Source organism: Colletotrichum jinshuiense, chromosome 10 (assembly GCF_051148585.1).
Source record: "Colletotrichum jinshuiense chromosome 10, complete sequence".
Lineage (NCBI taxonomy): Eukaryota > Fungi > Ascomycota > Sordariomycetes > Glomerellales > Glomerellaceae > Colletotrichum > Colletotrichum jinshuiense.
The window spans coordinates 1,967,631-1,991,970 of NC_139303.1; the positions used below are offsets into that span (position 1 = coordinate 1,967,631).

Below are 24,340 nucleotides of genomic sequence, written 5' to 3' on the forward strand. Positions count from 1 at the left end.
ACTCGAAGCTTCGCGAGCCCATGATAACCGACAATATTTGATCTCATATGCGAGCAACGAAAGGAGCAAGGCCTGGCAACCTTTGATACTTAGAAGAGCCTGAAACCGGGCTTTGTTGCTTTGCAAGCGAGCCTTTTCCATCGATGGCATTGAACGACCGCACTTAGACTAAAGTGTTCTTCTTAGTCCCGCCAACGCCTGTGCCCAACGGCGGGTATACGCTACTTTGCATCTCGGATTACAAGCCACGAAGACCCCAGGAACGAAATTTCTGACGTCTTTAAAGCGTCTTTACAATGGTTATTGGTGAGCCATCAACCTCCCACAATGCTCGGCATTTGCCACAACCTTTCTCTAACGCCTGTTAGTACTTGACTCGAATCCGAACCCGGACAACTTCTATGCCCGACTTATCCGGAATCAACGGTTTGCTTTAATCTCATCGTTTCGACTGGAATCTGGCGAGGTTCTCTCCCAATGTCCTGTTGCCTACAAGACGTGGGGGAGGCTCAATGAACAAGGCGACAATGTCTTGGTCATTTGCCATGCTCTAACAGGGAGCAGTGATGTCAGTGACTGGTGGTGCCCGCTCATTGGGCCAGGGAAAGCCTTCGATCCCCGACATTTCTTCATCTTTTGTGGCAACGTGTTCGGTTCTCCTTATGGGAGTGCTTCGCCTTTGACCGTAAACCCGGATACTGGTCGACGATACGCCAGTGAATTCCCCCAGACAACTGTTCGGGACGATGTCAAAGCCCATAAAATGCTGTTGGATGCCCTAGGTGTCAGGTCTATTGCCGCCGTTGTCGGGGGCTCTATGGGCGGCATGACTACTCTGGAATGGCCTCTTTGCACATCCCCAGGCTATGTTAGAAACATCATCCCCATCGCCACCGCTGCCGACCACTCTGCCTGGGGAATCTCGTGGGCCGAAACACAACGGCAGTGCATCTACTCCGACCCAAAGTTTGACGATGGCTACTACGACCCCATCCCCGAAGGCCAGCCATCGGCGGGACTCGCTGCTGCTCGGATGATTGCTATGTTGACCTATCGGTCTTGCATGAGTTTCGACACTCGCTTCGGAAGAAACCCATCACGGAAGTCTCAAGAACCTGCAGAGCCACCTCTGGACCTACCCAGAACAGATGTGCCGGCGATCGCTACAAAACCCAGTGAGACAAGACGAGGTGTACCAAGAAGACATGACCCGTCATTTTCCGCTCAGGGATACTTGCACTACCAAGGAGAGAAGTTCATCAAGCGGTTCGATGCTAACTGCTATTTGCACATCACCAACAAGATGGACAGCCATGATGTAACGTATGGCCGAACACAGACTTCCGGCGACGAGGCCCTGGCAGAGGTGTTTTCCAGGGTCCCTCCTGGAGCACTGGTTATTGGCGTCGAGACCGATGCTCTATTCTTACCAGAGCAGCAAGAGCGGCTTGCGTCTACTTTACCTGGGGCATCTCTTTCGGTGCTGGAATCCTCGGACGGGCATGATGGTTTCCTACTCGAGTTTGAACAGCTTGATGCGCTGATTCAACAAAAGCTGAGATCCCAACTGCCGCATCTATACAGCATAACATATGACTTGGAAGAACCTTCCAAGATAGAAACAACGGACGCGGCAGAAGACAGTTTGACGGGAGAGGTTGAGAACTGGTAGGATTGAGCCAGATATTGGTGGAAGCGGACCACCCGCTTCGTATTCCTTTTCTTTAACAAAGATGTGTGCTCGAATTTTCTTTCATCCTTAAATATCCACACAACACTTTGTGCATCACAAACCCTCTATGTCAAAGAGATGCCTTGTTCTGCGTCGAGATATTTCCTTAGCTTTCAGCACAGACTTCTGTGCAGTCAATTCCGCTGTGGTTCGTTTTGATGCCACATTGAGTCTTGGAATTTCCCTACACAGCTAAACTTCCTTCCCATCTCCTACAGCCTTTTTCTCAAATCAATAGAAAAGAGCGCTTTAAAGAACGAGCATCGCATCTCCATGCTGGCGCTCCGTACCCTGCGTGCTGGTGCGACGAGATCAGGCCTGGCATGGCACTGCTGTCCGAGTCAGGAGGCCTCGGAGCTAATGGATCCCCGAGCGTCTGCTGCCTGCCCTCTAAGCTTCGGGACGAACCGAGAAACAACGGGGATGTCTCTGCGCCAGTCCTCTTCTGGCAGTTAGCCGGCCAATTTTAGGCATTGGTAGGGCGAGATCTCCGAAGTGACATACCATCGCCCAGACACAACCTTGACCGCGGACATGGCCGTCGGGCCAGGCATCCCATATTATCTTGAATTCATAACGTAGCAACTCCACTAAACTATGACGCCGCGTCAGACTTGAAGGGCTCGTTCCGGAATAATTGGCAGTAGCTTGTTTTACGCAGTCGCCGAGTGGAGGACTCGCCGTTCTCAAATGGCTTTTGCCTTCAAACCCCGAGCCGGGATTTGGACAACGACCGTGCAGCATTCACCGACGGCAACAAACTCCACTGTCCCGGGAATCATTGCCAATGACAGCGGTGAGTTGGGTCCATATGCCATTGGTTTGTGCGGGAATGCGCAGAGCTTTCTTCCGTGATAGACGCTGGCCGACGGGGAGTGCGAATTCGCCGACCTCGAGAAATCTCGACATTGGGCTTCGAGTCGTGTTGCCGTTGCCCGCCATGGTTGCCGCCCATTCCACGAAGCCTGCCCACTGAGTTCTCGCAGCCGGAGACGACGATATATGGATTCTAATAAGCCAAGTTCCTGAGCATCCGTTAGACTGCCCAAAAAGCGAGGCCCACTGCGACCCTCGACTGACTCTTTCCCGCTGCTCACGCAAGCAGGATCAACACTATTACTGTCTGTCTGCCTATCTGTCGAGTCCCCGCCCGTCTGCCATGGAAGTCGCCAGAGAAAACAGGCCATGGCTCGTGCAGAAATACGGTGGCACCAGCCTGGGAAAACTCCTCGAGTCGATCTGCAGCAAAATCATCCCATCCTACCTGCAAGACTACAACCTGGTCGTCGTCTGCTCGGCCCTTTCCGGTTCCACAAAGGCGAGTGGCACCACAAGTCTCTTGTTGGAATGCGTGTCCCACGCCGAGGCCGGGCTGTCGGCCCAGGTGCAGCTTAACAAGGCCATCGACACCATTCGGGACAGCCACGTCCGGCTGCTCGAGAGGCACCTCGTCAACTTCAACGGCACAAGGAGCGACCTATGCAGGGACATCTTCGACACCACCAAGAATGTCATCGTACAGGAGTGTGAGAGCCTCCGCGGCTTTTTACTCGCGGCACAAATCATCGGAGAGCTGTCTCCGAGGGCGCGGGACCGTGTCATCTCCCTCGGCGAGAAACTCGCTTGCAGAGTCGTGGCGGCGTTCCTCAACAGCAAAGATGTGCCAGCCGAGCCGGTGATATTGGAAGACGTCGTCGAGGCGGTGTTTGGCGGGAGCATTTTCGAGCAGAGGTCGGCGCTCGACAGCCTCGGCCCCAGGTTCTACCACCTCATTGCCGACGAGATCACCAAGAGGATACGGGACTGCGGCGACCACGTCCCCATCGTCACCGGCTTCTTCGGCATCATGCCGGACTCGCTGCTCAAGAACGTCGGCCGCGGATACTCAGACCTCTGCGCCGCCATGTGCGCGGTGGGGACCAAGGCGACGGAGCTCCAGATCTGGAAGGAGGTGGACGGCATCTTCACGGCGGACCCGCGGAAGGTCCCCTCGGCGAGGCTACTGTCGACGGTAACGGCAGAGGAGGCGACGGAGCTGACATACTACGGGAGCGAGGTCATCCATCCCCTGACGATGGACCAGATACGCTGCGCCAACATCCCCCTGAGACTGAAAAACGTCTTCAACCCGACGGGGTCCGGCACAATCGTCTACCCGTCTCGTACGCCTTCGCCCCCGCTCACCCCTCCCACGCCGACGGACGAAAAGGTCGACATCAAGATCCCTCTCCCCACCATCGACTTCATGCTGGGGAACGGGTACCACGGCGAGCAGCAGGAGAGACGGCGGCCTACGGCCGTCACCGTGAAGGACGACATCCTCCTCGTCAACGTGGTCTGCAACAGGAATACAAAGTCCCAAGGGTTCCTCTCGGGTGTGTTTGACCGACTCGACGAAGCGGGGATCAAGACCGACCTTGTCACGACCAGCGAGCGGAGCGTGAGCCTCGCGTTCCAACATTCCGAGACGTCGTGTCAACATCAGAGGCTGAGAGCGGAGCTGGAGAAGTTTGGAAAGGTGAGCAGACCTGCGGGTAACATGCAGTCCGTTCGTGAGGGTAAAAAGGCTGACTGAAGGGGGCGGATCCTCTCCTGAAAAGGTCATCATCACAGAAAGCATGTCCATCGTGACCGTCGTGGGCCACAAGATGAGGAACATGGTCGGCGTCTCGGCGGAAATCCTGTCGGCGCTGGCATCAGCTAAGATCAATATCTTCATGGTTAGCCAGGGGGCGAGCGAGATCAACGTGTCGTATGTCCACCCCAACCCCTTTCCTGCCTCCCATTCGAGCTGCTATTGAGCCAATCACCCGCTCCATCAAATCCTGTCTCGCTGACCAAGCCGTGATCCAGACTCGTCGTCCGCGCCGAGGACGCGGTGCTCGCGATGAACAGGATACACAGCAAGGTTCTCAAGATCCCGACGCACTGGGAGCAGGAGAACAACTTCATCAAAGGTGAAGAGGCCCGCAAAGCCGAGTTCCGGCGACCGCTTACACCCCCTCCCAGGTCCGTGGCTTTACTGATGCGAAGGCCTGGGCGTACGTGCCGTGCCGCACCCGGGTCCCCGGAGGCGGCCGCGTACCAGTACATTGTTCGGCGATGGCTCAAACGGAGGAGGCACATTAATCCAAGCGGGGGCGCGGCTCAGACGTTCAAGTAAACAGCGTCAACGAGAACGAGGGGGGATGGGGAGAGAAAGACACGAAGAGACTTCAGAACAGCATGTGGCTGAATAGCGAGATACATCACATCTGCCAAAACAGGCGCGTTGCGAGGGGCGGGTTTGGGGCAGGGGCTTCATATTTTGTATTGCATTCGGACGGCGAGCACAGGACGTGGCATACCGCATCAATGCCGGCTTGGGATAGGAACCTAGCATAACTATACCAAAATTCAATTTGCAGCTTCACAGCGAACCGTTATGCTCCTTTTTTTTTTTTTTTTTTTTTTTACCTTTTTCTTTTTCTTTTGCCCAACATCCCCGTTCTCGCGACTCATGCGCCGGCGTACTTATTCTGTGAGGTGGGCTACCCTGAGAGGACGGCCTGCTCTGCCGCCCAACCAGCTTCCCCTTCGTCGACTGTTTAGGCGGAGGTCCCTGTCTCGCTCGAGACCAGCGGCAGCCGACGACGGACTGGAGGGGGCGGACCCCCGCGGGATCCCTTGCCGACAGGGATCAGGCACGGCAGCAACCGGCGTCTTTTGTTTTAGTCCTCTGACGAGGTGTGCCGGTGGGAGCAGCTGGGGGTGTTTTTCTTTATTCCTTTTTTTTTATTCTCATTTTGTTTGATTGCAAGGACTGACCTAAGTAATTACGGTATGTCCTTGCGTAGAGGGAGACGCTGCCGCTGCTATCAGAATAGTTACCTCTTCCGGAAGCGATTTGCTGAGGTTCTGAGCAAGATGAACATAAAACATGCCACTCTAGCCGAGATTGGGAACATGCACCAACTGCCGCCGGTAGTCTTTGGGCAACGACTTGATTGGTTCAAAAGATTTCGATGCGAGACAAGAGAAAGCTACCCGTAGTCGGAGACGGTGGTGGGAAGAGAGCATCTGGTTTCGGTTTCGATTTCTCCCAAGTTGCTCGCCCTGCCATGTGACTTGTCAGAGTTGATGGCGACAGAAACTCTCAACCACGACTTTGCGGCTCGTTATCCGGTTTTGGTGGTATCTTTGACTAGGCATCTCGCGGGTGAACCGAAGCGAGGTCTCTTATTTACCTTGACTATTATTTGACGCGGGGCAAATTTATGCTGCGTGTTTATCGTTAGGGATCGGACAGAGGGCGGGTCGCCCACGAGGTGCCACGTGAGCTGAAGGTTTCTTTTGTAATCTTTTAACTTAACCGCCTAGTGCCAACAACTAAGCCTAACCACCACCTTCATTCCAGTAATCTGTAGTGGTGTTATGGTCGATGGCCTTGAAGTTTAGAAAAGGGTTAGTAGACTTGATATCAAGCTTGTGACGGAAACCGTCTTGGTTCCAAGGCAGAGTAGCGAAATTCAGACAATAGCACGGAATTATTTCTTGCTCTTGAATGAAAAAAGACAAGGCGAAATCGTTTTGGAAAAAAATTGAAAAATTGAAATTTGGATTTCTGACAACAGCGGACTTGACGAAGTAAAGCTATTTGCCTGCTACATTGGTGAATGGTTGGTTGAAAGCCCGAGAAGTCCAAACCTCTCGCACATAACCTGCAGATCATAGTGACTAAGCGGAAAACCGCCCCCTGCCAAGGTCTTTTGATTACATGAACGCGCAGTTGCGTCTCATGTCAAGTGGGAGTGCCTCTGTCCCGTTTCCGCAACTTTTTCCGCCGTCATGCGGGGAGCCGAGTTGCGGGCTGGAGACACCTTTATTTGCGTCATCCGCCCAAAGGGGACGGCACCCGGGTTTCCGAATTTCTGGTCCCGCTGGCTCATCATCTGTTCTAGAACGCTTTCGGTTGACGGGTCGCCAGAAAGGTGATATCGTCGACTTGTTAGGGTGTCTCAGGCCCGTCTTGGCGGAGATAGAGTTCGCTGCTATATTGGGGGCGGATATTGGAAACAAGAAATTTCTGGTATCCCACCCGCTGAACCGACCTCGAGCAGGGGAAAAATAAAACCACGAAACGAATACGCCGACTCTCGGTTCGGCCAACTCGTGGCTGCCGTCGGCCGAACGTTTCGACAACTCAACCTGCCCGATTCCTTGACGACAATGGCGCCAACCAACATACCTTTTGCAGAGATCCGCGTGTCAAAATTTTAGGACTCAGAGTCAACTTCAAGGCTCACCCGCCGCGTAGTTACACACTGGGCAGAATGTTGTCTATCCAACTGCGCATTGGTAGACAATATATTCTTACCCGCCCCATGAGCCACTACGGCGGAAAACAATAAACCCTATCTAGAAGCCGTCGCCGGATTGCGCAAGCAATGATCTACATCAGCAGCGATGATGCTATCTCGCGAGCAGATCCGGGACCAACTGTTGAGCTTGGTTTCATACCCCCTTAATATCAGGTGCGTCTGCATATTCCAGATTCACAACTTTTCCACGTGATGCAGGGAATAGGTATCCAGCTATTACCGGCCGGTCCGGGCAAGTCAACTAGAATATCTTGGGTCAGACAATTTAACGTGACTCGCGCACTCGTCTTTGCTGGAGAATTGGGGGAACGAGTTGGCCATGTTGAGCCCCGTGCGTTCAACCCCCGAACGGGGCTGTGGTTCCGAAACTGAATCAGCAGAAAGTCTATTTCGATTTTGATGAGGTTCAACCCTGTTGTTCATCAGTCGGACGTCCACCCAACAGCACGGTTCATGCCTACGAGGCACGGCGGGTTACAGGTGCCAAGGATACATGACACGGAATTGCAAGTGATCCCCATTCAATCCCAGACAAGCAGCAAAAAGTTTCTGGAGAGTAAGGGGCCTCGGACGGGTGCGCAAGGGGACCGAAGATGAGAGAGAGCCACGCAATTGGAATCAATCTGCATTACCGGGCTCCATCAGATCAGACGATGCCGGACGGCTGGACGTACAAAATACCATGGCCGCCCGCCATCTGATTACCTTTCGCTCGGACTTTTGAGTTTCTGTAGATCATCTTTTCCGTTCCTTTCACATTCTTTTCTGTTCGTATCATCGGACGTTATTTCCAAAATCACCACACTCTTTTTCAAATAACCGCTCGTAGCCGGCCTAGGAACAATGTTCACTTCTACTCTCCTTCTTTCTTTCGTCGCCGCCGCGGCGGCCGCCTGCAACGGTGGCAAGAACAACACCGGCAGCACCGCCCCCGGCGCCAAGGCCCAGTGCAGCCTCCAGTTCGACGGCCGCGTCCCGAAGACCTTCACCGCCGCCGACTTTGACGGAACGACCAGCCCCTTCAACACTGCCAATGTTTTCGGCAAGGGTCTGAAGTTCAGCGACCTCATCAAGCTCCCTGGTGGCCAGTCCCTGGTACGTGATTTCCCCTAGCGAGGAGAAAAAACAGCCGACCCCACAAATGGGGGGAGCGGGTTTACCGGGGTTCATTCAGGACTAACACAAACATGCTAGTTCGATGTCAACTCCACCCAGCCATTCGAGGTCACCATCGATGACAAGTCCATCTTCGCCCCTAGCGAGACCAACGTCCAGGTCGGCTTCCGCCGCGCTGAGATGCTGCCCCTCAGCAACTCCGGCAGCGACGACTCGACCACCGGCATCAAGACCCTCCACTTCAGCTTGCAGAAGGACGCCCAGCGCCCTCTGAACCTGTCCCACGAGTACCAGCTCGTCTTCCTCGAGAGCGCCGACTTCAGCACCAACCAGGTCGTCCTCAAGACTGGAACCATCCTCGGCCAGAACACCGCCGACCCCGACACCCTCCAGCTCTTCGGCAACGTCAACTCCAGCCCCGTCCCCACGCTCTTCACGACCAAGTTCACCGAGGGTGTTTTCCACAACTTCGCCATCAAGCTCGACTTCACCAAGAAGTATGTGACAACGTTGCAGATCCACGATTTCCTAGTTCCAGTTGCTAACGTTTGACTCTAGCACCACCGAGGTCTTCTACTCCCAGGGTAACTCTGCTCTGAAGTCCCAGGGCGCTGCCGTTGAGAACAACATCTCCGGCCAGGGTCAGTACCACTTCGGTATCCTCAAGAAGCCCGTCAACGGCGGCAGCGACATCACCAAGAGCGGCGACCAGCCCACTGGCATCAACGAGGGTATCGTCTACGGCGGCATCTTCCAGGAGGACAGCTCCAGCGGCTGCATCTCCCTGTCTCCTTAGATTACCCGAGACGTTGGATTGGATTGAGAGCTATTTCTCTTAGTTAACATCGGTCTGAACAAAGTTGACTTTGCAACGACCTAGATATTATTCTTCCAGAAGAGAAATGTTCTAAAAAAAACCGTGCTTCGCATCCTCCACATGATAATTGTGTAAATCTAATTGCCGTCCTTGGCGTCATTAGGTTCGCCGTCATCCTCTGTTTCGAGGGCCTGTCGTGCATGTGCGCCTATGTGTTCTAAGCCGACCTGTCTCACAACAAAATAGGCCGGTACGATGGCGATACCCCAAAGAGCAAAGTTGATGCCCAAAGCCGCCGTCAACTAGGATTGTAGTCAGCAACCACGAAGCCAGACGACAATCTCGCAACCCTGAGAAAGGACTTACAGGCGCGCTAGTCGAACTGATCCCGGAGCTAATACACTGCCCGGCGCTCTCGAGAGCCCTCGCAGCGCTCGTGTATCTGACGATGTCGCTAGGGTGCCGCGACATCCAACCCACCAGCCAGTAGCCGTAGTTGTAAGTCAGAGCAAAGTTGACCTGCCACATAATGTACAGGGCCCACCCGCGTCCGAACCCTGCCTCATCCCAGTCCAGGGATGGCTTGTGCTTCACGTACTCGGCTTGGACGACGGCACCCCAGACCCAGCAACCGCCGATAAGCGCCATTAGAAACACGTACGAAACCCGTGCGCGCGTAGTCAGCGAGAAACGCTTCCAGTCTAGAAAGCTTCCCAGCATCGCGGTGCCCGCAATCTGCGCCAGCGCGGAGACGAGCGAGGCCAAAGCCCGGGAGCGGATGGAGAAGTAGAGCGATAGGTACGAACTGCTGTAAGGCAACAGCCAGTTGACGTATACAAAGAATGGCGCCCTGTAGGTGTTGGTGAGCAGGTTGAGACGATGGGGGCACGTGCTTCTCGGGCATGAGCGACGCGTCGTCGTCAGACTTACACCAGCAGGAACTCCCTCCGGAGCATGAGACGCCCAAGCTCTCTAAGTTCAGCCGAGTCAGATATCCGCTCGACAATGTGCACTCGGGTGCCATTCCGGCGGACGACCTTTTCGGGCGAGGACAGGAGCAGGGCGACGAGGGGCCCGAGACATTCTACGGCAAGGCTGAATTAGCACCGTCTCATATGGCCGTTGGCGGAAGTTTAATAATTGAGTTGAGCCAACGGAAGCTCGGGCCAGCACTTACGCAGAACCACAAAGACGATGTATGTCCGCCAGTCGAGCTTGCCAGTGCGCCTGCCTTGGTAGTTGAACGCTAGGTTGATAATACCGCCCAAGATGCTGCCGCTGTTCCGATAGCAAAGCCAGTAGGCCAAATATTTGCCTCTGTTCTCTGGCTCCGGATAACTTAGCATGATTGCTCCCTCGGCGGCCCAAAATAGTCCGGCAGTGATACCGCAGGCAGCGGAGCCGACATAGATGAACCATTCGTTTCCATAACGGTTGTTAGTGTACAATGCAGCAGAGTAAATGACATAGCCGGTTGTGCCGAATGCAAAAGTTGCCTTTAGTCCGAAGCGATTGGCGACAATACTACCGACCAAGCAAGTGATTGTCATCAGAGAGAACAAGACCGCATTGCCGGCCCTGGAGAGGGTATAAGCTGTTGTCTCCTCATTTGCAATCGATTATGGACTTCTGAGCAAACTTACATGACAAGATATGGTGACTGTTGACCTCCGGCACCGACCGAGTTCATGGCATTCCACAATCCCGGTGCCGTGAACGCCGCAATGCCGACCACTGTGGCCTGAAAGAAAACACCTCGGTACCAATTGTACTTCGGTGCAGTTGCGGCCCCATCCTCAGCAAACGCCGTAGGAGAGCTCGGAGCTCTTGTCTCGCCCACTGATGCCATTTTGTGACTATGATGCAGCAAAAGAGCTGAGGTGCCTAAATCTCTTAATATCCCCGTCGGTTTGATGACTGGCAGATGTGCCATACTTAATTAAGCTGCTTTTTCTACCAAGTCCGTGGCATTGGAGCCGGCAGCAACAGGAGGATTCCTGCCCTGCACATTGCGTGATTCGTAGTCGTCGGGCACTCTCCGAAGTCGTTCTCGACTGGCACGGCGCGCTTCAGTCAACATGCGTTTCGTTTGTTTTGTCCGAGAAAGCTCCACATCTCCGGTGCAGCTGGTTGGGAATCCTTGCGATCACGACATGCCGATCCGCGATGGCGAAGCCACACTGCGCTTGTTCCCGTTCGATGTCTTCGGCTTCCGTCGCTCAACACACCAATCATCGAGTAGGTGCTTTGAAATGCCTCCATTATCAATTTTGGGTACAACTTCATCGATTCCTAGAGAGTTATGAACATGCTCTGATTTTGGAAATATTCCATAAGCATAATTTATGTACGGGAACCGCTCTGGACTTTCTAAACTGCGCTGGACCGGTATATAACTATCAAAGAGTTCGAAATATCAGTTTCGGGGACAATATCAGCAATCAAATTCAATCTTATTCGTCCATCTTTCCCCGCACCGAAGCCGCAAGGTAATTGCCCGCTACCCGCCGTTGTCGGATCCGATCCGACGGCATGAGGTTAGGATCCGCTATCACGTCATGCAGCAAGACGACACCAAACTCACTCTAGTGACGGTAGGATTCAAATCCAGGGCATGATAAGGGTATGTTAATGTGAGAAACTGCAAGGCAATATAGCTACACGACGCCTCTGTTTTTTATTTTAAGAGTACCGGCGGTGTATGTATGAGTGTAACATAGCCTCATCACATTAACGACAACTTTACCAAAATCAACATACCTACCATGGCAGCCGTTCAAGCATCTTCGGTCCAACAAGACACACTCTCGGGAGTCAATGCCAAGAGCATTGACAATGGTACCGCCGCTTTGCAGCTTTTCGAGCCGTTCGCGGTACCCGGCCAGCAGGACACAAACAACTTTGGCCTCGCGTGGTCCGCGCCTTTTCCACTCGCACTAAAAGCAACGAAATCCCTCACCCTCACAGAAAGTATCGAAGCTGTAAAGAGATTTACTGAATCGGGAGATTTGAGTCGCTTGGTAAAGCATCACGGCGGAGCAATCCTGATCCGCGGGCTTGCCATTGAGACACCAAATGACTATAGCAAAGTTGCCCACGCCTTTGGCTTCCGTCCTCACGTTGAAATAGGACGTCCTCCCCTGCGGACTGTTCTAGCACCCAACGTCAAAACGGCAAATGAGGGGTAAGTCCCAACCAACATTCCGGTATGACCGTGATGTGAATCCAGCCGATCGGCTTCGATTTATCTTCGGTCTCATATGCTTTTTTCTTTCCAATGAGAATGGAACTGATAAGATATCCCAGTCCGCCTGAACTGCCTATCTGGCCTCATAGCGAATATGGCTGGTCGACCATCAACCCCTCCTGGCTTACCTTCAGTGCACTTCAGCTACCTGAGTCTGGTATGTAGATTTCACTGAATTAACAAACTTTACTTTTAGAAGCATGCGATGTTCACTTGTATATGTTTCGTTTCGTTTCATATGATGCTGACCTAAAATAGGGGGCGCAACTCCGATCACATCAGCCATCTACATTGCCCATGAGCTTTCCCGCCTTAGGCCAAACTTTCTTTCACAACTCCTTGACAAGGGCGTCAAATACGTGTACCGCTATACTACAAATCCCCTTGTATCCAACACGGGAACGAGCGTCCGAGGCGCTTATGGTCAAGAGGTCACGGACGAAGACGATGAGACCACGGCCCGAAGTAAGATCGAGGCTGAGGTCCGACGCCATAGCAACCGATTTGAATGGCATGATGACGGTAGCATAAGCGTGACACATATTGTTCCCGGTAAGGCGACGTCTCGTGCACTACCGATTACCCTTCAAACTGACCTTGCAATGAAGCAATTCGCATTCATAATCCTACAGGGGCAACCGTTTTCTTTGGGAACGTCACCTCTGCCTGGGGACGCAGCAGACATCACGGCGCGACACGGCCTCCCTTTCGTGGCGACGACGGATCGTACCATCCGCCACCAACCTACGGCGATGGCACCCCGATTGACTTTGAGGACTTGGACCTGTTGTTGAAACTGGCGGAAGATGGCGCTGTTGACATCAAATGGGAGAAGGGAGATTTGGTGTTGCTTGATGTGAGTATTTGCCTCAGACACGCTCTTGGAGAAAATCGCGCTAGTGCACGGTGGCTGACACGAGAGGCTCCTCCAGAACTACGCCGTGTTGCATTCCCGGAAGCCATGGAAGGGTAAGCGTCAGGTCCTCGCTGCTCTTTGGGATGACGAAGAGGGGATCAGAGATTTCCCGGAGGGCGTGGAGTTGCTCAAGGGCAGCCCAAGAGTGCCTCGGACGGACTCGGACGGGATTGGCGCGTAATGATTCTCAGCCGATCGATACGTTAGACCAAAACATCAGACGATTATTATTTCTCCGCGTGGGTGATTTTAAACACAGGGCGCCTAGTAAAGAAACGGACAAGCGCGCGACCTTGCCATGTGCACTAAGTTCCAGCCACTACCGCCGAACGGCAGTGAGCGGGAGAATGCCGAGATAACCAGCGAGGCTTTGTTCCGCCAAAGAATTCCAACCCCAGAACCCGGCTACCATCAGCAGTGAAGTTGCATTGCTCGACAATTACATGATGCTTTCTTAGTGACTTTTCAGTAGACTCATTTTCGCAAAACCAAAACCAATCGCACCAAGCATTCACTCAAACCAATTGTAAAAACACTTCAATTCTGTTTGTGTAGCCTTTTTTGCAGACGAGACTCGGACTTTACAAATTTTACCATGGGCCCCATGCTCGTTGGTCAGGCTTGCCAAACCCCTGAGCAATGACTTCATAAGTGGAAAAGGAATCTTTTTCGTCATATGCCGCGACCTCTATCATGATTATTTTTGCCACTAGCTGGGTGTGCTTCTTGGTCAACTTGTCGTCATGGTAAGCCGGTAAGTCAGCGGCTTGTTTCTGTCTGAAGGACTTGTCATTATTAAGACGGACTTTTGGTTCGGATATCCAATTTAATAACTCCCTATTTCCCATTTGTCGATCTGGCCAGCAAATCAGGCTTCGTTCAGCAGTAGCCCTGAGTATCATGGCTGTGAGACCAGCAGAGTGACAGGAGGGACACCACCGGCTTGGTTAAAGACAGGAATACGATATGGTAAGTCCTTCCTCTCAGTTTGAGTCGTCAATCCAAAAACCTAGATTGCGTTTCACGTAGCTCTGCAGCCGCGCTGCAATGTATACCGTCGTCTTTCAGTTCATCCTGGTCGTGGAGATGAAGGCGCCTCTTGGTTATCAGGTTAGTGCCTTACAAGACTTTTCCCTCAAGAGGGTTCAAACAAGTTATAGGTTAGCAGATTGTCTGCAAGTCAAAGCAAGCGGAGGGCATTTGTCGCCTAGCAAATCGGTTAGTCCCGATTTCGCATATTCAAGCCGTTAGAAGATAAAGGTTGGGCAAAATACTTCAATTGAACGTAACATAGCTGTTCATCACATCCCGGAGATCTTTAAATGGGCTATTTGCCCAAGAATGTAGGGTTGAATAAGGGTTGGTTCGCGATGGAATTTAGACTTGGAAGATTAGATGATAAATAGTGGGTGAGAGTTAACAATTAAACATCTGCGATTGCTTGCGCCAACAGAACTCCATGATTTTGGCAGGCTAATTCTCGCATTGAACCTTTATTTTCACGACAACGAGTTTGGCAGCTGCTTCGCTAACCCGAGAAACCTCCACAATGCTGGATCATATGGAGCTGCAGAGGCTGAATACGACCTGCCCGCGATGCCCACCGTACGCCACGCCTACCGCTCGTGGCAACCTGTCAGGTGTATGGTCAGGTCGGAGTAAAACTCGCGTCACCGCGACAGCTAACAGGGTTTAACAACATACTATCAGACAGGCAAGAGACGCTAGGGCCCTCAAGCGGTCGAGTCTAGGGCTGGGAAAAGGATCATGTTCAGACGCGGATCAGATGAACATTCCGCATCATCTGTGCGTCCAGGGGTTTCCCTAGCATGCAGGTGCAAATGCAAGATGCCTCCGCGAACTATCGTATTCGCACGATGTTTACTTGGGAATCGCCCACTTGATTAATTTAAATCCTTTCCTTTTTCTTCTTTAGACAACAGCAAGAAATCCTACACTATCTATCAAAAATTGAGCGGTGCAGGTTTCCATAATTTACCACAATCAACGGTCTTGCCCAACAACGTCGGCAACGAGGCCGGCGGAAAACCCGCTAGACTACTCAAATGAAGACCTTTTGTCAAGTCCACGCTAGACAATCAGGTACCATGACTGCATGGGTAATCGGCGCTGTTTAGCGGCCACCCCTCCGCCAAACAACAAACGCCACTGTTCTGATGTAACCGCTAGTCGTATCATAGGAGGCGCCATGTCTCTCAATCCACGGCGCTAGTCGAGGCCGCCTATCCGCCAGCCGCCGCAAAGGATCAGCGGGACGTCTTTGGTGAGGGGGCAAGTCTGTAGCTTGGACAGTGGTGAAGCAAAAGCTGGACCAGTTCGAGTTTAGAGGGGGGCGACTGAACGACAAGGCTCGGACCTACTCATCACAACTAGTGCATCCTCATATCCGCATTGACCTCGACTCTCCCGATTAGACGAGGGGGTATTGTCACTAATACCCTCACCCTCGCAATCCTCAGCGGGCTGAGTGACTGTTTTCCCGATTGTTGTGTTTTCCCTCTCCAGTCATTCGTTTGAGATCGGGCTTTCTTGATTTGAGTTGTTCTTGTTTCAGTTCACCATCCTTTTACATCTTGCGCACAACAAACCTCGAGAATCCCAGCAGGCGTTCCTCGCCTTTGGTTGGGAAGGTTACTAAAAACGACAGCAAACGGCACGCACGATTACGAATACGCTTTACGCAGCCGAACCTGCATAATAATGAACAATGGATGATCAGGGGATTCATGGGAGATGGTACCAAATTGCGGATAGGCTCTTCAATCGGGGTCTCATTGGCGACATCCTCAGCACACCGGGCAATATCATCAGTCAAGTACTGTCACCGCCGGCGGCGACTACTGAAGTGACTGCTCAGGCAGAAAGCACAAAGGCAGCGGCTACGACACAAGCTGCTGCTGCTACAACACCAGCCGCTACAACAAAGGCAGCAGCAGCTCCAGCCGCGACAACTGCTGCACAACAACCTGCTGCAACTCCTGCTTCGTCGCCAAAGCAAGAACAACAACAATCAACTCCTGCTCCGGCCGCCCAGGCACCAGCAACGACCTCGAAACAACAGAATCAACAGCAATCATCGACGGTTGCAGCGACAAGTCTCCCTGCTAATGCCACGCCGGCTCTAGCTGTTGGTGCGGCGACAACATCGTCGGCTGCAGCATCGGTTCCAGTCGCAGCTGAGAATGCTATGTCATCTCCATTGCCTTCACAATCGGCCATATCACAGAAGTCAGGAGTTGGTATTGGAGGAACGGGATCCACCCAGTCTGGAGTGGCAAGCTCAACCCAGAGGCCGCAGGCGCCGAGTCAAGAGAACACTTCGGATTCAAACAACCAGACGCCTTTGCTTGCCACGGGTGCCGTACGTATGTATTCCCTATTGCGATAATCCATCTTGAGTTTGGAAATTGCAACCTCTGACCATCTTACAGTGGGAATTGTGGTCATCATGGGCGTGTCGCTTCTGTTTTTCTGGTTCTTCCGTCGCAGGAGAAGGGCTTGTCGACACCACGAAGTTATTCCGTCAGAAAGCCCAGCCAACGACCAATTCAACCCTGATGCCCGCCCCCAAGATCAGTTTGGACACAATGCCGCTCAAATGGCCGAAAACCGTGCTATCACCTCACAAGACGACGTTCTCGTCCAACATCCTCAGCCTCAACACTATCCCTATGGCCAACAACGACAACGAGATGATCAGGACGAAGCCATTCCTCAAGCAAACCCATTTCCGGGACAGCCATTTACTTATGCCCAGGCTCAACAATACGTTCAATCTCTAGCAGGAACTTTTGGGCCTCCTATACCGCCTATTCCATCAGAACCATCACCGATCAGGATTTTTAGATGGCCGACCCGCTCCACTCGCACTGGATCCCCGGCCCCTACTACGCTCTCTGGTCTCCGTTCACCCAATGCACCCTCGCGAGCTCTCTCTCGGGCATCGCGTAGTACAATGTCATCTATTTTATGGCATGGTAGAAGGGATGTCATAGCAAGGAGGACAATAACTCAGACTCCTGTCTCACAAAGAAGTAACTTCGTTGCAACAAGCAGCACAGAGAACACGATGCCGGAAAGCCTGCATACACCCGTCCTGGATTGGCTTAATTGGATGCGCGGCCATCAACCAGTCGAACCTGATCCAGAGATGAACCATAGAAAGAGCTTCGCCAGCAGCTTCAATAGCTCTGAAGGCAGCGGAGCCACCACTGCCAGCAGTGGTGTATTTTCGCCTACACTCCTTTCATGGCCTCCGCCGGGGGGAACGCCTTTCAATGAGGCGGAGTTCTTCCAAGCGATTCCCTTAACTCTACGTACGAATAAGGACAGAAATATCGAGCCCATTGCGGAACTGTCCGGTAGCCATGTCCCGAATTTCTGATGACAGTTAGGTCAAAACTAAACGATATCCCTTCAAAGCCTGTAGATCTCATTACTTGTAAATTTATGCAAATCATGCATGCAACTATCCAACTTCATACATCCCTTAGACACCATAAAGTTCCTTTATTCCAAATTATATTTACATGGCTGTTCCCTCTATTATGATGTCCTGTTCCGCTTGTTTCTTGTTACGTCCTGGAAAAAAACATGCATAAAATGCGCAGCCTGCCACGAAGCCGACAATGCCCAAAGAGCCGTACATCCATACCAGGTAAGGATCTTGAGAAACAGGCGCAAGCGCAATGCAAATGGCGGCGGCAATACCAATGGTCAACCAAAACAGGGCGGAGACGACAGATCGAAGGCTAAAGAGGAAGACTGGTCAGAACTGGATGTACTTAAGTGACTTGCTTCTCAGGGACGGCTTACTTTTTCGGTGCTTGGGTAAAGGCTAGCTCCAAGCCAGTGACAATGATGAACGCCTCCGAGAACGCTACTAGGATATATGCGGGTGCTTGGATCCAGACATGGATACTTTTGGGCGGGGAGTTATAGATGTAATGTTGCAGAACACTGGCATATACCATGGAGATTGACGCGAACAAAAATCCCACGAAGATTCTTGTAACGGGGTCGAAGTCAATGCGATACTTTCGGAAGAGAGGGTAAACGACGACTAAACACACATCCCATTAGATTACTTTCCTGTAAAAGTAACTGAAAAGTAAATGCAATTAGGAACTTACTGTCGAGGAACGGGATGAATATGCACAAGGCGATTGGGTCTAGGTTTTGAAGAAGATCATTTGGAGTACCATGCAAGGCCATCGCGCCTGCCTGGGAAATGAGGTTGTTCCAAATTTGAATCCAACAAATGAAGTAAAGCGGGAAAAATAGAAACATCTTGACAAATTCACATGAGGGTCAGCTTCATCAATGTGTTTAAGATTGTTGGAATAGGCTCTGATTTGCTCACCTTGCAACTCTTGAGTCCCCGCATCACATCTCTGACATATGCATCGGTATATTTAGCTTCCCTAGCTATGGCGTATTTGCTGTCATTTCCAGACTCTCGCAATGCTGAGGGGGTGGCATTCTCGAATCCCTTCTCCTTGATAGCGATGTTAGTCACGCGGAGAGCGTCAACTATGGCAGAGCCTTCGGGTGGGACCATGACATATTTCTTCTGTCCCGAGAGGAAAATGGCGGCGGAAATAAGGATTGCGCTGTCTATGTTAGACTGGCTATGCTAAATATTTGACGGTGGTTCTTACATAAGGGGAATGAGATACGCAAGCCAGAACGAGTGGTGTGCCTCAACGTTGACAGTGATCAATGGAGACAACGCGCCAATATTGACCACCCAGTAGAACCTAGAAAGCGTTGTCAGTTAGACATTCGAGAAGTTATTGATAAAAGATTCCACTCACCACATGAACAATCGCTGAACGGTAAGCTCAGGATCGACCAAGACTTCCTCGCCCGATTTCAGAGTCCTGACGACTGGATGAGAATTTTGATATTGCTCGGCGCACATCGGCGTAACATTAGCCTTGATACCACCGGTTCCAAGGCCGATTGTAACCATAGCCGCGATCAAACCGCCGAAGCCAGCCCCATTGGCGATTGAGGATGGTGTCGAAGTTGCAACGAGGATTATCAACCCAACGATGTAGACGGCGCAAGCCGCAAGAATTGCCTTGAATTTTCCAAGGTATTGATCTACCGTCTCCAATATCAGATACTATGCGTGCATCAACGACCGCTGCCCTCATGTCTTACCTGCTACAATAGCGCCAATAACAGTAGATGCATAAGCCCAAAACTTGAAGAAGTTGCCCAGCGCTGTCGCCACGGCCTGTCCGCGTCCGAGTGCTCCGGGGAGATCTGACGTTGGGTCGTAGGGGTTACTATAAGAGAAAACAATGAATTAGCCGTCCAGAGTTCTGCCAATAATTCTCTGGTACATACTTGATGTAATTCTGAATGGGCCCGCTGAGACCAAAATACGTAAATCGTTCTCCCAGCTGAACTCATTAGCTTTTCTTTTTCAACTATTATGTATATGAATGTGGGTACCTCGACAACTAGAATCAAGATCGCAACAGTTGGTAGCTTGTCTGGGACTCTTCGCAGGCCATGCCATTGAGGGGCAGACGGCTTACTAGGCGCATCTTGATGCACCTGCGCCTCTTCCAGCCCTGTGATGTCCTTAGTGTCGCTCATGGCTTCGATACTTGCGAACAAGGAGGAATTTCATAAGATGCATCTACCAACGACGAAGCATTACTGTTTGGACAGGTGGAAAGCCATGCAGTCATATAGATGATGGTTGTCGTCGTCAGTTTCGATGTAGACCTTTTGTTTGCTGGACCCTTGACTCGATCCGGCGCGACAGCTAAAGCGGGGTCCCCCAGACAGCTGCATGAACCAGATACGGAAGATAACGCTGGGGCTTTACGTGAGCCTTGATAGGTGGCGTTCTCTGGCCTATCACCAAAGATAGCCATGAAGAACGCCGCCAATCAGAATCAAGGCCGTCATCAGACCGGGTCCATCGACCGTGATCCCCACCATGATCGGCCGTCACAACGCCGCCAATAAGATAATAGCCCGATGACAAACGGGTATGAAGATGGATACAGGAAGTGGTATTCGGCGATTACGGCTTCAGAGGTAGACTAGACAAGTTATTGAAGTTGTCTTTCCACTCTCTTTTCCAAAAAAGATTGCGCTGTTCTCACAGCAATACAAATCACCTTCCAGGCAAATCAACCTATTCTCAACTAGCAGCAGGAAAATGACAGTCTCAAGAAAATCGAAAGGCCAACCAACACCAAAGTCGAGCTTTGGTCGGCTTGAGTTTTCTGCCACTGAGTACCCTGGAATTGACCCTGAATGGGTCCAGCTATGGAACGAGCACGGCAGTGCCATGGTGAGAGCTGATGAGGTTACAATTGAAGAATACCGAAGAAGCCCGGCGCAGTACAGCTTCACCCATGCAACATGTGAAGGTTCGTATCTCACCATGACTACTTTCATTAACAACGAAATACTAATAATTACATTGCATTCAGGACCAGACGTGTTTCACACTGAAGACCGTAGAATTCCTGTGACAAATCCAGCCGGCAAGATCACAGTACGGGTTTACTCTCCAGAGGGTCCAGGACCATTTCCAGTGCACTTGAACTTTCACGGAGGTAACTTAACTCTTTATGAATGATGGTCAATCGCTGAAAAATAATATAGGTGGGTGGGTTCTTGGCGGTTTAAATAGCGAAGCGGCATGGTGCCGACACATTTGCAACAAGTCAAATATCAAAGTCATTGATGTTGACTACCGCATGGGTCCAGAACACAAATTTCCAGCTGCGATATACGATTGCTGGGATGCTGTGAAATGGGTGAGTTTACATACAACCAGCTACAATACAACGTCACTGCGATAAACACTCCGGCTGACGACTCCCACCACAGGCAATCAAGAACGCGCAGACGCTGAACATCGACCCCATGAGTGTCTCATTTGGAGGCCTCTCAGCAGGTGGTCAGATGTCGGCTGTACTTGCACACTTTGCAAGGGATGAGGGTGTTTCAATCAAGCTGCACTTGATGATTGTGCCAGCCACCGACATGAGATATTGCAGTCGGAAAATCAAGCAGCTTGACGAATCAAACTGCCCATATGAGAGTGCTCGCTTATATCATGATCTCCCCTGGGGGCCATTGGGGCGAGAGCAGTGGTTTTTGAAGTACTGGCTAGGAGATGATGATGGTAATTTCTATTTTCCATTCAATTGCGACCTGCTATTTTGGGACACGGACTGACGAGAAGAAATTAGATGTGCAAGAGGAATGCCTTGACGACTGGATATGCACGCCAGTTCTGGCGCCAAACTTCAACAATTTGCCGCCTGCACACATTATTACAGCGGAATTTGATCTGGAGAGGGACGAAGGAGAGTATTACGGGCAGTTGCTTCTTGAAGCAGGGAACCAAGTTACGATGAAGCGGTACGCCGGAGTTCCTCATGCCTTCGCGCATTACAACCACCCTGAGAGAGGCATGTCAAAGAGTTTCGAGTTCATTGAGGACACTGTCCATCTGCTCAAAACTGCTCATTACGGCCATGGAAAGTAGTAGACTCGAGATTTCGATATCTCATCGACTTGTTCATCCCTTGTCGAAGTTGAAGCTGGGCTGTTGAGCCCGACATGAAAAAGCTCCTTCGCGTGGCAATTGTAATTTAGTAAAAGACTTGTACATTTCAAATCTTTACAAGTTTTCTTGACAATAACGTCCAAGTCACCCCAAGATGCCAGTTATTTTGCCGTGATTATAATCCTTCAATACAAGATTACTTCATAAGGCCCCAAGAGCTGGGCTTCATCATATGGACTCTATAGCCTTGTATAACCCCCGCTAATGAATATTTCCATATGCCTTCAGACGGTGCGCTGATACGCAACGTCAAAAGTCGCTGCGACAACGCCAAAGATGCAGACGTGGCTGGCCTTTGCAGTAGCCCTAATGGGTACGCGAATTGAACTACGATAGATAGCATAAGTAGCTGACCCATGAGGTTATATTGTAGCTATGCACCGTTTTGGATGTGTTATGCTTGCTTCATTTAGATCGAGTTGCGAGGCGACTAGCACTGATAAGCCAGCCATATCCCACGTGAGACCGTTGCCCTGGTCCGTCCTTTCACGCCACGAGGAGCCCCTGATTCGAGTCAGACAAAGCCGTCACGTAAACCAACCTGTCGTGTCGAACCTGATTAATTTGGTTAAACATCTAGCTAGGCTAGATTAGCATAGACTAATTTGGCGGGACCTTCAGGGGTACCGCCGGCCGCCTTCACAGCGGGTCGGGTAAACGCCGCCAATTGAATTGAACGCCGGTATCGCTAATGGCGCCGCTGAACGTCTTGCGGGCGAGTTGATTAGCGACGAAGTGAAGCAGCTGTGTTTTTTTTTGCGCCTGCCCTTGAGCCGAATAAATAAAGCGATATATTATGGCAAATGTAGAGTTCACCGCCAATGTGTATATCGTGAAATTGAACTTTTTTGCATCGTCTTTGACTATATGGTTGCTTCTGGAAATATCTCAACTCAGCCAACCTTAGGTTAAACATGCCATCTCAACATAGGGATGACCCTATCGTCATTGTCGGGTAAGCCAGGCAGTAAAATCTTTGACATTGCCCGTTGACTTGAACTGACAAACAACAGTGCCGGCGTCATCGGACTAGACATTGCGCTCGTTCTCGCTCGAAGAGGATTTGGTCGTCAAACGACCGTCATTGCTGAACACCTCCCCGGAGACACATCTGTGAATTATACATCGCCGTGGTAGGCCAATATTGAGACGAATCTTCTCTTTGCGAGTCGAAGGGTTTCTAATGCCGCTTGTTTGTTTAGGGCAGGAGCCAACTTTTCCGCTATTTCTGGCAGTGATGAGAACGCTTTGAGATGGGATCGTCTTGGCTACAGTCATTTGACCGAATTAGCCGCAAGCGCCAGCCGGGAATCGTTTGTTCGACGAACGCCATCGATTGAATACTGGGATGAGGCTGTATCCAAAGACAAGATCAAATCAATGTCAGAATACCTGGAAGATGTGAGCAATACTTTCCGAGCAGACGGCCAAATAAGAACGTGCTGACCTCGGTGCAGTTCAAAGTAATCCCGACCAATGAACTTCCAGAGGGAGTTTTGTTTGGAGTTTCTTTTACAACGGTTACAGTCAACGCACCGAAGCACATCGAGTATCTCTATCGTCTGCTGAGAGATGACTACGGTGTTCAATTCATCAAGAAGAAGCTCTCAAGTATCCAGTCCGCATTCTCTAGCAGAAACACAGATGTTGTTTTCAACTGCACCGGAAATGCCTCGAGATTCCTGTCTGGTGTTGAGGACCCTAAGTGTTACCCAACTAGAGGTCAAATTGTGTTGGCGCGGGCACCTCAAGTGCAAACCAACGTCATGCGACATGGTAGAGATTATGAAACGTACATTATCCCAAGGCCTTGGTCGAATGGAAATGTGATCCTCGGAGGCTATATGCAAAAGGGCATCAGGTAAGCTTTGGATGAAGCACTGTTAGATCCTGGGTGGCTGACCTACTTAAGCACGAGTGATACTTTCGCTCATGAGACCGAGTCCATTCTGCAACGTACAACAAGCCTCAGCACTGAGCTTAGCATGCGAGAGCCGGATGTCCTTGCTTGCTTCTCCGGCCTGAGGCCTTCGCGTGAGGGCGGCGCTAGAGTTGAGCGGACCGAGACCGTTGTCGACGGCGAGAAACGGATTCTTGTCCATGACTACGGCGCAAGCGGCACAGGATTCCAGGCGGGGTACGGCATGGCCTTGGAGGCCGTTGGGACGGTCGAAGATTTTCTGACAGTCCTGGCAAAAAACAACAGCCGCGCCAAGTTATGATGTAGATGGACTGTAGTCAAGTTAGACAAGTAATGCCAAAAACAAGCCTAATTTCATGTTGACTCCGCAGCTTTAAAAGCCTTCTCGACGTGTTGTTCTAGTTCAAGGACGTTTGTGATGCCACGCCAGAAAAGAGCATCGATTCTGAGAAGGCCCAAGCGGAGGAAGGGGAAGGACGCCACTTTCAACCGGAGGCTTTTACGAGTCGACTGTAGACTGTTAATCCAGGTCGTCGCTTCTTCAAAGGTGGGCGAAGAGGTAGCCATTGTCATCAGAGTGAAGCAAATTGAGGAAATAA

At 51.4% G+C, this 24,340-nt stretch overlaps 8 protein-coding genes across 8 annotated transcripts; 6 read left to right on the plus strand and 2 right to left on the minus strand.

Moving 5' to 3' along the window:
- Positions 1-296: 296 nt before the first annotated feature.
- EsH8_X_000485 (homoserine O-acetyltransferase family protein) lies at positions 297-1,672 on the plus strand (the record flags this gene model as incomplete). Its single annotated transcript, XM_083274573.1, has 2 exons — positions 297-306; positions 369-1,672. 2 exons carry the CDS (start codon positions 297-299, stop codon positions 1,670-1,672), a joined length of 1,314 nt encoding a protein of 437 aa, XP_083119965.1.
- A 1,219-nt stretch (positions 1,673-2,891) lies between these two features.
- EsH8_X_000486 (uncharacterized protein) lies at positions 2,892-4,895 on the plus strand (the record flags this gene model as incomplete). Its single annotated transcript, XM_083274574.1, has 3 exons — positions 2,892-4,250; positions 4,333-4,484; positions 4,586-4,895. The coding sequence occupies 3 exons, from the start codon at positions 2,892-2,894 to the stop codon at positions 4,893-4,895; spliced, it is 1,821 nt and encodes a 606-aa protein (XP_083119966.1).
- A 3,040-nt stretch (positions 4,896-7,935) lies between these two features.
- Positions 7,936-9,004, plus strand: EsH8_X_000487 (uncharacterized protein; the record flags this gene model as incomplete). The annotated part of the gene is made up of 3 exons (XM_083274575.1): positions 7,936-8,187; positions 8,287-8,705; positions 8,767-9,004. 3 exons carry the CDS (start codon positions 7,936-7,938, stop codon positions 9,002-9,004), a joined length of 909 nt encoding a protein of 302 aa, XP_083119967.1.
- A 158-nt stretch (positions 9,005-9,162) lies between these two features.
- On the minus strand, positions 9,163-10,874 carry EsH8_X_000488 (uncharacterized protein; the record flags this gene model as incomplete). Its single annotated transcript, XM_083274576.1, has 5 exons — positions 9,163-9,327; positions 9,392-9,875; positions 9,956-10,109; positions 10,203-10,603; positions 10,669-10,874. 5 exons carry the CDS (start codon positions 10,872-10,874, stop codon positions 9,163-9,165), a joined length of 1,410 nt encoding a protein of 469 aa, XP_083119968.1.
- Positions 10,875-11,790: 916 nt separating this feature from the next.
- Positions 11,791-13,369, plus strand: EsH8_X_000489 (TauD/TfdA family dioxygenase; the record flags this gene model as incomplete). The annotated part of the gene is made up of 5 exons (XM_083274577.1): positions 11,791-12,209; positions 12,332-12,429; positions 12,531-12,737; positions 12,905-13,128; positions 13,205-13,369. The coding sequence occupies 5 exons, from the start codon at positions 11,791-11,793 to the stop codon at positions 13,367-13,369; spliced, it is 1,113 nt and encodes a 370-aa protein (XP_083119969.1).
- A 2,547-nt stretch (positions 13,370-15,916) lies between these two features.
- Positions 15,917-17,160, plus strand: EsH8_X_000490 (uncharacterized protein; the record flags this gene model as incomplete). Its single annotated transcript, XM_083274578.1, has 3 exons — positions 15,917-16,574; positions 16,641-16,849; positions 17,056-17,160. The coding sequence occupies 3 exons, from the start codon at positions 15,917-15,919 to the stop codon at positions 17,158-17,160; spliced, it is 972 nt and encodes a 323-aa protein (XP_083119970.1).
- Positions 17,161-17,734: 574 nt separating this feature from the next.
- On the minus strand, positions 17,735-19,821 carry EsH8_X_000491 (POT family-domain-containing protein; the record flags this gene model as incomplete). The annotated part of the gene is made up of 9 exons (XM_083274579.1): positions 17,735-17,960; positions 18,025-18,271; positions 18,342-18,498; positions 18,572-18,821; positions 18,870-18,968; positions 19,026-19,317; positions 19,378-19,505; positions 19,567-19,622; positions 19,675-19,821. 9 exons carry the CDS (start codon positions 19,819-19,821, stop codon positions 17,735-17,737), a joined length of 1,602 nt encoding a protein of 533 aa, XP_083119971.1.
- Positions 19,822-22,734: 2,913 nt separating this feature from the next.
- On the plus strand, positions 22,735-24,042 carry EsH8_X_000492 (FAD-dependent oxidoreductase; the record flags this gene model as incomplete). The annotated part of the gene is made up of 5 exons (XM_083274580.1): positions 22,735-22,775; positions 22,834-22,953; positions 23,023-23,221; positions 23,278-23,681; positions 23,733-24,042. 5 exons carry the CDS (start codon positions 22,735-22,737, stop codon positions 24,040-24,042), a joined length of 1,074 nt encoding a protein of 357 aa, XP_083119972.1.
- Between the last annotated feature and the right edge of the window lie 298 nt (positions 24,043-24,340).